The sequence below is a fragment of the Onychostoma macrolepis genome, chromosome 03, assembly GCF_012432095.1.
Source record: "Onychostoma macrolepis isolate SWU-2019 chromosome 03, ASM1243209v1, whole genome shotgun sequence".
Lineage (NCBI taxonomy): Eukaryota > Metazoa > Chordata > Actinopteri > Cypriniformes > Cyprinidae > Onychostoma > Onychostoma macrolepis.
Window position 1 is genome coordinate 40,638,420 of NC_081157.1, and position 13,092 is coordinate 40,651,511.

The 13,092-nt window shown below is 37.2% G+C and overlaps 2 protein-coding genes across 3 annotated transcripts in view; one reads left to right on the top strand and one right to left on the bottom strand.

Annotated features, from left to right (window-relative positions):
* Positions 1-1,619, top strand: part of dhrs7b (dehydrogenase/reductase (SDR family) member 7B) — a 4,177-nt gene extending 2,558 nt beyond the window's left edge. Inside the window, exons 5-7 of the mRNA XM_058771704.1 lie at positions 860-952; positions 1,067-1,219; positions 1,333-1,619. Coding sequence (XP_058627687.1) covers positions 860-952; positions 1,067-1,219; positions 1,333-1,538 — 452 coding nt within the window. The 3' untranslated portion in view covers positions 1,539-1,619. The remainder of the gene's footprint in view (positions 1-859; positions 953-1,066; positions 1,220-1,332) is intronic.
* Positions 1,620-5,506: 3,887 nt separating this feature from the next.
* Positions 5,507-8,531, bottom strand: tmem11 (transmembrane protein 11). 2 transcript variants are annotated; one of them, XM_058771705.1, is made up of 3 exons: positions 8,373-8,514; positions 7,832-8,036; positions 5,507-6,151 (listed from the first exon to the last, which is right to left on the bottom strand). In XM_058771705.1, exons 2-3 carry the CDS (start codon positions 7,876-7,878, stop codon positions 5,635-5,637), a joined length of 564 nt encoding a protein of 187 aa, XP_058627688.1. In that variant the 5' UTR covers positions 7,879-8,036; positions 8,373-8,514; the 3' UTR covers positions 5,507-5,634. The 2 variants fall into 2 exon arrangements, with proteins under 2 accessions (XP_058627688.1, XP_058627689.1); XM_058771706.1 differs by lacking the exon at positions 7,832-8,036 and having other exon boundaries at positions 8,373-8,531.
* Between the last annotated feature and the right edge of the window lie 4,561 nt (positions 8,532-13,092).

The window sequence follows — 13,092 nt, forward strand, 5'->3', positions numbered from 1 at the left end:
ATTAGTCTTTTAATATGTCATTCATTGATTTTTGTTGTAAATATGAATGACATTTTAGTGGGTGTCTTCTGTAAATCAGGGAAAAATGTATGATATTTATTTTTGGGGGGAAAAAAATTTGGGGGGGAATTTAAAGCAGTATTACACTTATTGTTTTTATGCTTAAACCCTTTTTCGTCTTCGACCCATGTATATTAATATAAAAAATTATATTAAATGTGAAAAAAATACAAAATTATAGGCCTATATAATGTGCTGCAAATTATATAATTTAGTATATATCACATTATACACAGTCAAAATTTATTCAGACACCTTCAACATTTCTCACATTATCACAGTTTATTCGCTATAGTTTAGAAAATGGTAATAAAATATGACAAGAACAGTGTCAGAACAAATTCATTTTGATATGTCCGATAACTTTGATAGTAATGAATTAGGTTGAATAGCTGTCAGATGTTAAATTTAAGTACACAATCGGATAATACCAATGTAGGTCAACCAATTACCAAGCAGTGTTTAATTTTGTTCAGTCTTCGGTGTAAAAAGGTGGCATTAGCAATTAAAGAAAAACACGTAAGCAAAACATGGTCAGGTCAAAGTGTCTGAATCATTTTAAGTCCCAAATTTTTATCAATTTATCAATCATACAGTTTTACTGTATGAAGAATTTTTGGGTATAATGTCACAGTTTACTTTATTGTGCTTTCCACGCTTACATAAATGAACTATAGTGTCCTGCACCCACTAGTAAAAAAAATAATAATTATATCTGGTGTCTGAATAATTTTTAATTTGACTGTATGACATTATGTAGATTTTTATTATAATTAAAGCATTTTTTTATTCAATCCAGCCATTCTGCCTTCGATGGTGGATAGACGCAGTGGACATATTGTAGTCATCAGCAGCGTGCAGGGAAAGATCTCCATACCGTACAGATCTGCGTGTGAGTATACGTTCACAAAAGAAGGCATTTCGAGGGAATTCAAAGATTTTTCTTCATGAATAAAAACAGTGTGATCCTGTACCTTGCTTGCATATCTGAAATGTTTTCTGTCAGATTCTGCATCCAAGCATGCGACGCAGGCCTATTTTGACTGTTTGAGGGCAGAGGTGGACCGGTTCGGCCTGCAGGTGTCAGTCATCAGCCCTGGTTACATCAGAACCAACCTGTCCATTAATGCGGTCACCGGGGACGGCTCCAAATATGGAGGTGAGAGCATGTTGTTCTTGTCAAGAATCTGAGCTATAAAAGATGTTTTGGAAAATGAGTATCATAAATATACAAATTTTAATATTATTCATACGTTTCTTTTGGATCTGAAGTAATGGACAAAACCACAGCGAGGGGGTCGGATCCGGTGGACGTGGCACATGCTGTTCTGAAAGCTGTCTGTCACAAACAGAAAGACGTTGTATTGGCTGGGCTGCTGCCTACTGCAGCCATCTATCTGCGCACACTGTGGCCCGCTCTCTACTTCAGACTGATGGCTTCACGCGCCATAAAAGAACACAGAGTGAAGGAGGAATAAGAGGAAACAGTATCTTTGCATAATTTTTATGCCTATAGGTAAATGCTCATGGAATGTATTTAATAAATATTTAAAAATGGATTCAGTTGCTCGAATCATCCCTGAACTTTGAAAAACACACCAGTTCTTAGATAAGCAGAACACACATTCATCATACAAGAACCAGATTACATCGATTTAAATCAAATTTCTGCTGGTCTTAAACAGTTTTAATTTGCCCTTCCACAAATTAAGGCCTTGAGAGGTCTTAAATTCATAAAGTCAAAAATGTTACATGCACTGCAGGCAGTATTATTGTCTTGTTTTTCAATACAGATATCTAAGCATCCTTAATTCAAGATATATTTACTTGAGATGTGTGTTCATCTAAAAAAAATGTCAGTGGGGTATGAAAACTGGTTTTCCCTTTGAATTAAGTTGACTCGAATAAATAGATATTTCTGCTTTTTTTAAAACATGAATTCACTTCATTTTGATAAATTTATCAGCAAATGACGACTTATGTCGTTTTTGAATCTATCTTGATTGTTGTGTAAAATAATTTGGTAATGGAGAATTCATCCTAAAAAAATTTTCAATTTGTCTGAAAAAAAGTCTTACATTTACCTCCATAAAACTCACAGAAGGTCCATTATATTGTCCTGTATTAAGTAATTTGTTACTTTATTGATTACTTATTAACCCTAATTTATTATTAACTGACGTTTCCACTCCATGCACCCTATTAGACTTGGCGCATTTTCATTTCACCTTTTGCCTACAGTTGTAAATCAGATCACATGGCTCTTTGTAGTTCCCGTTTGGTTATCACTGATTATCATCATAATGTTCAGGTGGCCCTTATTACAACAGGCAGTTGAAATAATCTGAACGTTTAATGATTTGTTTATGTTTTAATAAAGTTCTCGCCTGCCTTCTGCTAAGTAATTATATATTACTTGAAACATTTCCATGGCAACAAAAAAAATGGTAAGAACACATGTGGAGCATCACTGCAAGGACCTCATGATAATCTGGTTATGACAGATACTTATGGCTCATGTTTTTTTTTTTTTTTTTGGTAGAGATGCAGAGAAATTAATGTGACGAAATGTTCATGCTTTAAAGGAAAAGCAATTTCTAAACGGTGCAATAACTGACATATAGAGGGGGATTGTCTTCAAGAAATGTATCGATGGGCCATGATGTTCATCCAAATGAAAGCTGTCCATTTGCAACTTCCTTGCAACATTTTAGCACTGAAAAAAAATACTATGGACTTAGCAATGCCAGCCAGGTGATTTTTGTCTCCAAATAAGGTTGATACTGGAAACTCGGCAGATATTTCTGTCACAGCAATGTTATTTAAATGGTGTTCAAACAGTCAGTCTAAACATAACGAAAATAACCACCTCGTTCAGTCCTTCGATTCCACCGGTTCACATACAGCTCTAAACTCCCAGATATAAAAAGTGTCCATGTGCATGAAATATGTGGTATTTTGCCCAATTCTTCTTCCACAAGTTTACCTTTAAGATGCGTTTCACATTCTCAGTTTTAAGCCTAGTTTCCTTCTAACCCAGTAAAACATTAACACCATTTAGAGTTAAATGCCTCAGGACTGAAAAACCCAAATCCAGTCCCCTTAAAACCCTGCTCATATTTTATTAAAACCCAGCTGAATTCGATCTGTGACAAGCATATTTGAAACAGATTTTGTTTTAAAACACACAACATATGGACTCACCTTCTGACCTGAGATCATCACAGACATGAACTATAGAAGATTTTCCTCACATGACCTGAACTCGGTCTTTGTGTTCAAGCCCTAATCTTAAATCAATTTTTACCTAAAAATGTAATTCTTAATTAAAATCTTTAATTCCTAATTAATCTTGAATTAAGCATTATTTCTTTACATAGTGTCACCTTTTAGGACATTCTAAAACGTGTAATACATACATACATACATGTTCTGATGAACCTGTTTTAAGAAGCCAAAAATACGATTTTTAAGAATCACTAACAGTGAACCACGCATTTGACATGTCAAAACTACAATAAGAATTAGGCTTTTCTGTCTGGCTCCTGAATGTGAAGTGTTGACCAACTGCAGACAAGAGGACGGTTTGAAAAACATGTTTGACAAAACAATTTAGCAATTCTAGTGAGCAGAATATTACACTTAAAGGGATAGTTCACCCAAAAATGAAAATTCTGTCATTAATTACTCACCCTCATGTCGTTCCAAACCCGTAAGACCTTCGTTCATCTTCAGAACATTAAGATATTTTTGATGAAATCCGAGAGCTTTCTGATCCTGCATAGATAACAATGCAACTGATGCATTCAAGGCCCAGAAAGGTAGTGAGGACATCATTAAAATAGTCCATTTGACATCAGTGGTTCAACCTTAATTTTACGAAGCTGAAATATGTGATTTGGAGAAGAACATTTTTGTTCGCAAAAAATAAAAAAATAAAATTTGCGTAGCTCTGGGATTTAATTAAAAATATCTTCATTTGTGTTCTAAAGATGAACGAATATCTTACAGGTTTGGAACGACATGAGGGTGAGTAATTAATGACAAAATTCTCATTTTTGGGTGAACTATCCCTTTAAAATAAATACTGACCATTTTGACCCTACCTTTTTCTCTTTGAATATCCTGTTTCAGATATTATACACTACAATATTAAAATAAAACATATCAGAAAACTAATTTAAGCTCGACAGGCTGGGGTGCATTCATAAAAACACTATAAATAAGTGTAAACATGGTACCATTAATACAAAATACCATTTGAGACTAAAACTTTCACAAACTCGCAATAGTCATTCAATTAAACTGGTTTATCTGCTAATTCAAGGTATAGGAATAAGCAAAAAAAAAATAAAAAAAATTAAAAAAACAGCATGGGTCTGGAACATAAGTAAATGATAAAACATTAATATATGAGTGAACTATGCATTTCACATGTGTTCCCATTTACTGCTCGCCTTTCATATTTTTTTATATTTAACTTCATAAGAAGAACTGGATTACACTGATCCGTTTACTGCCACATTCAGTCCTTTGCTTCAAACACAGTTCCAATCCCTCTGATTTGAAAAGGTGTCCATGTGCTTGAAATATTCTCTATTTTGTCCAATTATTTTTCCACAAGTTTGCCCTTCAGATTTCTTAAGATGAGTTACGCATTTCCATTTTGACCTCTAGTTTCCTTTAACCGCACATATGGGTCTAGATCATCACAAATGACAAAATTTTAGGGGTGAAGTGAACTATCCATTTCAGATGAGTTCACATTTTCTGCTCACCTTTCATATTTACTTTTCATAACTTCATACGAAGAACCGGATTCAAACTGATCCATTACAAACCACGGCTTGTAAAGCAAATCTGCCCGTGAGCTCTGCGTGAAGGCTAAAACTCAGATGTGCGCCAAGAAAGAATCTGAGCCCTTGAGGGTCAAATAAAGGTGGTCAGAGATGCGTGTGAAGTTAAATCTCCTACTGTTTAATGAAAAGGTGATGCACCAAAGGCAGGGTACAGTAAAACTACACAGAGGGAGAAAAGAGAGGATTCAAAGGTCATTCTTAAAACATGATCCGTCCGTCTGTCCACCACACGTTCAGTCCGACAGGTCGCTGCCCGGGTGTGGAAGCTCCGTGTGGGTGGCAGGTGACGTTTGGGGAGGGCCGCCGGGACGAGGAAGGGGCTGGACAGGCGCAGGGAAGGAGCGGGAAGGGGGGCTCAAGTGCACTGGTGATATCACTTTTAAAGTACAGAGAACAGGGGAAGATTCATTCAGAACTACAAGCTCCCCCCCAACCCTTCCTCTCATCCATCCATCCATCCACCCACCCATCCGTCCAATCATTAACCGACTGAAAGCAAAACGCTGAAAAAGCGTAACGGAGAGCACGCCGCCTCCTTTTGTTTTTCCATCACTCTCTCCGTCGGTCCATCCATATGTTTTGTTTGGTGTGTGTGTGTGTGTGTATCTGCCAGTGTCGGGTGTTTAGTAGTGCTTCTCACCTCCCTGCTGCGTGTTTGTGTGTGTGTACGCATATATCAGTATCTGTATGCGTGTGTGTGCATGTGCCACAGCGCTCATACGGCGTACAGTTCATAGATCTTCTTGGCACAGTACGCCAGGGCCGCCAACGCTATCGTGTTGTGCAGTCTCTTTCTGTGCACGTCGTCCCGCCGAACCAGAACCACTGGCGAGGAGGAGGTGAGCGTGTGCAGCGGCAGCCGCGAGAGCTTCTGACTGTCGTACTCCACCTGGTATTTGCAGCAGGGGTCGAACTGCCAGGAGATGCCGTAGAGCGCGGCGCAGGCCAGGCTCAGAGCGCCAGCGGGGAGCGCCACGTAACGGGAGTAGTCGGCGGGAAGGGCGAGCGGCGTCAGGAGGCACGTGGCCCCTGCCAGAACGGCGGATTTGTGCAGGCAGTTTCCCACGGCCACCCAGCGGGCCGTCTCGTCTCCGATGCGTGTGGGTTCGATTACGATGTAGCGGTACTGCGCCTCCAGAGCCTGCTCCAGCTCGTACTCGAACTGCTCCTGTGCATTCTCACCGTTGTAGATCTCGTGGACGATGTAACACTCCGTGGCCGCCATCACTCCCCTGAAGAGAGCGATAGAAAGTGAGAATTCATTAATCTGAATTAATCCAATCCAGATTCTGAAAGTTCTGTTTATGAACCCTAAACGCTGCAATCTGATTCACATATTCATTTACATGCATCACATGTAATCTAAACAAAACCCAGTTGGCGCAGTGAGAATTGGAGAAAACCAACCTGATATTGTCACATGAGCTACTGCGATTTTTTTTTTTGCATAAAAAAACTGACTAGTTTGTAAGATGTAAAATGTATGTAAACCGATGCATCATGGCACTGTGCATGAGGTATTTTTTAATCTGATAGAGAAAATTGTATCAAAGCACTTATTTTTTCCTGTTTAATCGGATTATTTCAGGTCAACATCAAAAACCAGCGTAATAATGTCAATGGAGCTATCAAGATTTGTTGTTTTTGCATGTCAGAGGAGCTTTTTAGCTAATATTTAGTAAATATTTTGTCTCCTCTACTGACCAATTTGTAGAGCACAAGTAAACATGCTCACGTGAGACATATGTAAACATATTAAAGTTTATTTATTGATTCAGATTGAGAAAATAGTTAGATTCAATGCTTCATTTCTTCATATTGATCATTTCATGATTATTTCAGGTCTACACCACCCATACCAAACTGAAATCAACTGGGTCATTTACATGAAAGCCTTCCAGTCCAGTTGAGCCATCAATGTATTTATTTAGTTGCATGTAAATGTAACTACTAAGATTTACTGTGTGGAAAAAAAGTATAACAGATTTCATAAAATAGGTACTTTAAGAGCAGCCAACATCTCTTAAGATGGGATGGCATGCTTTTTTTATTTCTTTTTGGGAATTAAGTGGAATTTTTCAAAAAGCATTTTAAAATGACTATATAAAATACAAAATGACCGTGTATTCTGGTCTTTATTAGACACGAGCTGTCTCGCGTTATCGAAATCAGCCAGACCATCTGCGGCCTGAGTTCACAGTCAAACAAGAAACTTTTGAGCGATGTTATGAAGCATAAAGGCTGACGGGAAATTTTCACGTGTACGATGAAAGACACTTTGCTCCGGTTGGAATATAATTAAAATCTTATTTCAAAATGGTCATTATTTCAGAAAATACTGAGCTGCTAAACGAGTCGACAGAGACAAGTGAAAGCGGTCTGTCTTTTGCAACGGTTAAATAAATTTCACGCATACTGTCAGTTTAACAAGCAGTGCATTAAACAACCATATTATTAGGAGGAAAAATATAATTTCTTCCAGGTGTCAAGACATTTGAGGCAAACACGAAAGTTGGTATAAAAACTGTAAACCCCTGCTAACTGTACACATCTCCTTGAAACCCGCTGTCATGGCTGTGAAGCGCTATTTTAACTTGTTCCTCTCGTGTCAATATGGGTAACACATACTGCAAAAAACATGAGTGATCAATGTCGAGATTTCAGATGTAAAAGCCATAAAAACACATTTTTGCCGGTCTCTGCACTGCTAATCAGTTGAGGGACCCGAGTCAGTAAGCTAATCAAAACAACACATGAGCTCTATTCAAACAGTATTTATTAGTGTTTGCGGCTCTACAAAACTCCAAAAGTCTTAGTATTTTAAGGATACTAAACTAACTTAAATTCTGCATAAAGCCTAAAAATTTCACGTCACGTTTTATGAAATAATAACAGGTTTTAATCTAACTGACCTCTCCCTGTTGACTGGGACACCGCGCCTCCTTCCCAGCGACGCCATCTTGAAAATGCAACGGAATAGACTTGACGCAAACCCGTCGCGGTGCACTGTGGGTGATGTAGTTCTACGCTCCTCCTCTATTGATAACGTTAAACGTTCTCGAAAGCTTCATAGAGACTACAAATCCCGTGAAGCAGTTTAGTTGAGGACCCTACCACCTGAACAGAATGTGTAACGATATTAATATTTGCATTGTTTTGTTAAAGACATTTGTTTTTAATTTGCGAAACACATTATTTTGTGCAACAGAGCAGTAACTGATTTTGATTTAATCCGTCAGGCTATATAATTTAGGCTTGTGTTTTTGAATAGCGGAGGTGACCAATCGGAAGCAAGGACAACACTATGGGGCTTTTAGTAGGACAAACCATTCCCAAAGCGAATGCGAACGTTGCACAAAGAATGTGGTCTGACAAAATGATTTAGCTGTTTTGTAGCGAGTCCAAAACTTTCTGTCATGTTGTGATCGTGGACGCGATCAACAAGGCACTCACCCATAATGTGGTCGGTTCTCGTTTATGCGGTGAGTCCCGTCTTCGTACGGCGCTCACGGAGCTGGTGCATAAGGGGGGGTGAAGGGGGGAGCCGTGTTATAACAACTACACGGTGCTCGGTAACACGTGCAGGCTTCGCGCTCTCTATCTCCCCCAGTAGTGATGGATTGCATAACATAAACACATTGAAACCAATAACTTGATATCTGCATGCATTAATATAAGTGAAGAAACAAAGTGAAATAAAACCATGGTAATTATAATAATTACCGTTACTTGAAATAAAATATAAATTAAAAAACTTATTATATCAAACCTGTAGTTGCCAAGACGTTTTTTTAACTTGATGTATTAAAAAAAAAAATACAAAAAAACAATTATAATAAAAAGACAAATATTTTTTTTAAATGACAAAAACAATAAAATAACTCAAACTTAAGACCAATTTCCTGTTAGTAAACATTGTGATGTTTTTCTGTGGGCGGAGCTTAGGTGGAGGCAGAAAGATCCCCCTGACCGCTTCACTAAGGCTAGCTATGAAGTCTGTTAGCTTGTTTTTTTTAACAATAACTGAAGAAATTCCGATTTGACCTGCATATGTAAGATCACTTACTGTGCAGGACCGTGATTGTTATTTAAATAAGTTAACTTTAACGGACGAAACCAGATCGGCTGACCTGTACTCACTCAAAGGATGGACGATCTGACAGGATACCTCCGGTTGAGTGACTCACATCTATAGAGAAACCTAACGTGTAGTAAAGACAAACTCAACTATATCTATCTAATCATGAAGATGTAATATATATTTCAATTTCAGCAGGCAACTATTTTTACAGCTACATTATTATTCCAGCCACACTTACTCATGTACAGGTGCATCTCAATAGATTAGAATGTCGTGGAAAAGTTCATTTATTTCATTAATTCAACTCAAATTGTGAAACTCGTGTATTAAATAAATTCAATGCACACAGACTGAAGTAGTTTAAATCTTTGGTTCTTTTAATTGTGATGATTTTGGCTCACATTTAACATTTAATCTCAGCAAATTAGAATATGGTGACATGCCAATCAGCTAATCAACTCAAAACACCTGCAAAGGTTTCCTGAGTCTTCAAAATGGTCTCTCAGTTTGGTTCACTAGGCTACACAATCATGGGGAAGACTGCTGATCTGACAGTTGTCCAGAAGACAATCATTGACACCCTTCACAAGGAGGGTAAGCCACAAACATTCATTGCCAAAGAAGCTGGCTGTTCACAGAGTGCTGTATCCAGGCATGTTAACAGAAAGTTGAGTGGAAGGAAAAAGTGTGGAAGAAAAAGATGCACAACCAACCGAGAGAACCACAGCCTTATGAGGATTGTCAAGCAAAATCGATTCAAGAATTTGGGTGAACTTCACAAGGAATGGACTGAGGCTGGGGTCAAGGCATCAAGGGCCACCACACACAGACGTGTCGAGGAATTTGGCTACAGTTGTCATATTCCTCTTGTTAAGTCACTCCTGAACCACAGACAACGTCAGAGGCGTCTTACCTGGGCTAAGGAGAAGAAGAACTGGACTGTTGCCCAGTGGTCCAAAGTCCTCTTTTCAGATGAGAGCAAGTTTTGTATTTCATTTGGAAACCAAGGTCCTAGAGTCTGGGGGAAGGGTGGAGAAGCTCATAGCCCAAGTTGCTTGAAGTCCAGTGTTAAGTTTCCACAGTCTGTGATGATTTGGGGTGCAATGTCATCTGCTGGTGTTGGTCCATTGTGTTTTTTGAAAACCAAAGTCACTGCACCCGTTTACCAAGAAATTGTGGAGCACTTCATGCTTCCTTCTGCTGACCAGCTTTTTAAAGATGCTGATTTCATTTTCCAGCAGGATTTGGCACCTGCCCACACTGCCAAAAGCACCAAAAGTTGGTTAAATGACCATGGTGTTGGTGTGCTTGACTGGCCAGCAAACTCACCAGACCTGAACCCCATAGAGAATCTATGAGATACTGTCAAGAGGAAAATGAGAAACAAAAGACCAAAAAATGCAGATGAGCTGAAGGCCACTGTCAAAGAAACCTGGGCTTCCATACCACCTCAGCAGTGCCACAAACTGATCACCTCCATGCCACGCTGAATTGAGGCAGTAATTAAAGCAAAAGGAGCCCCTACCAAGTATTGAGTACATATACAGTAAATGAACATACTCCAGAAGGCCAACAATTCACTAAAAATGTTTTTTTATTGGTCTTATGAAGTATTCTAATTGGTTGAATTGGTGGGTTTTTGTTAAATGTGAGCCAAAATCATCACAATTAAAAGAACCAAAGACTTAAACTACTTCAGTCTGTGTGCATTGAATTTATTTAATACACGAGTTTCACAATTTGAGTTGAATTACTGAAATGAATGAACTTTTCCACGACATTGTAATTTATTGAGATGCACCTGTATATAACTTACAATTACACATGATTAATCATATAAATCGTCAGTTTGTTCTTTTACACACATGCACACTATTATTTCATTATTTCATACATGACATAGTACTGAGATCCATAAGAAATCTTTAGACGCGCCCATAACAACAAAAGACAATACTTTATTGAACCTTTTCCGGTCAGAAGTGTGCATTGCAAATGCGAGCATTTTTGACGATTGTTTCTGTCCAGTCTGCTCGTTTTATTGCGTTTAACCAGCAGCAGATATGCGTTAATTTCATTTTCAATATTTCAAAATTCTGCATTTGCGAGAAAAAAGTCTCAAAAAAGAATTGTGAGTCAAAATAGGTAATGTAAAATATTATAGGTTTAAATAGTATTTCATGCTGTAACTGTAGGCCAAATATAATATATTCGCTATGAACTGCATATATGAATATTATGGAGACCAATTGTTTAAATCAAATTTATGCTATAGAGTAATCATAGCTCCCTCGTCAAAAAAATCCTAAAGGATTACAATAGGAAAATTATACAGGATTCTAATTGGAATTTCTATCATATTTTGGAACCATTCCTGATAGGAATAGTCTTATAGGACAAAACATAAATATCCTGTATCATTCCTATAGGATTTTAATGGGATTTTAATCCTATGGGATTTTTTTTTATTATTCTAAAGGTGCACTTTTCCACTGTATTTGTTTTACCAACAAATAGTACTTGCAGTTTGCTTAAACTCACCCTGATGTAGATATTGTTCATTGTATGTTGCACAACCTGCAGTAACATTTTAAACAACATGGGAGGTGATTTGTGCAGCACACAGCATTAGTGCAAAAGTTTCTAAGGCACTGATAACAGATTGATGACACACACACAGTATGTAGCACATGCGTCCACCAATGCAAATATCCACTAGACCAGTTCTAGACTCGAAAATAATTGGGGAGGAAGATATAAAGCTTATACCAGGAGACCAGAAGTTGAATATAAAAATAAGACTTTACTGTAACAACAATAATAATAATAGCAAATACAATCACATCACAACACAGAGCAATAAAACATCAAACAGTAAGTAGAATTTGATATCGTAAATAAGTTTAATTTCCCTTTGAGGTGTATAATACTGTTCATTTCATGCGATAAATGTAATAAAGTTCAGTTTGTGTGTAATGTAAAAAGAGAGAGAGAAAAAAAAACATCCAATTCAGTTAAGGGAAAACCGGGGAAAAGTATGAAAAATACTGTATCCAATATATTTTAAAGCAATGCTGTCAGTTGAACATATTCGATTACTTCGTAATCTTACTAAGTAAGAGGAGCGCTCTTTGCTTAGATTCTGTACAAAACCCATTCACAATTTGAAGAAAATTTTTGTTTATCTAAGAGGACCAAACATCCACGTATACCATTTCAGGAATGACAAACGCGGGTGTTAAATATTACGTGGGTAAACTGCTAAATCGTTCAGGGACTCATTGCCATGATTGACATTGATAATGGAAGACAAGCCAATGTCAAAATATAGCTGTGCATTAAAGTGATTCAGACTAAATTTAGAGTAGCAAAACTACAACAGTAACAAGTCTGTGTTGACTGAATATATTTAGCAGCTTTTACAGTTAAAAATAAAACTAAAAAAATGTAGTTACTAAAATAAATCTAAAAATATTTCAAAACATTTAATGCATTATTTAATTGTTATACCATTAATAATGAACTTATTTCATTTGTAGTTAACTAGTTTAAATAATTCTCCCTTATATGCTGTTGGTGTCGGGGCATATTTATTTATTTATAAAATGACATGAGACTTTGTGATTCCTGCACTTGCTATACTTTATACTTCAGTACAATAAAAGCACACAAATTTGGAGTTGAAATGGCAGCTGAGTTAATGATCCTCTGCTGCCATCTACTAATTATAATGATAATTTAATAACATTTTCATCTTAAAAGTCTTTGTTTTTCGCTAGGAGACACATTTTTTTCATGTCATCTTCATTGAATGAAAAGTATATCTTTAAAGTGAATTTTACTGCACAGCCATAGAGTTGAGAAAGCAAAGTGTTTAAAATGTGTTCATGACTATGAAGGTAAGTTGTTGATTATCAATAATACCATTATGATGTAATTTGGGTGATAGCATCTCTAGCTACCTAATGTTAAAGGCATCTATCATTATTGTTATGCTATCATTATTTACCATGTTGCAATTTTTTTTTTCCCTCGATTTCTGACAAGAACGAGGCAGGAGAGGTCTCTGTAAGGGTCTCAAGAGTCTCTACC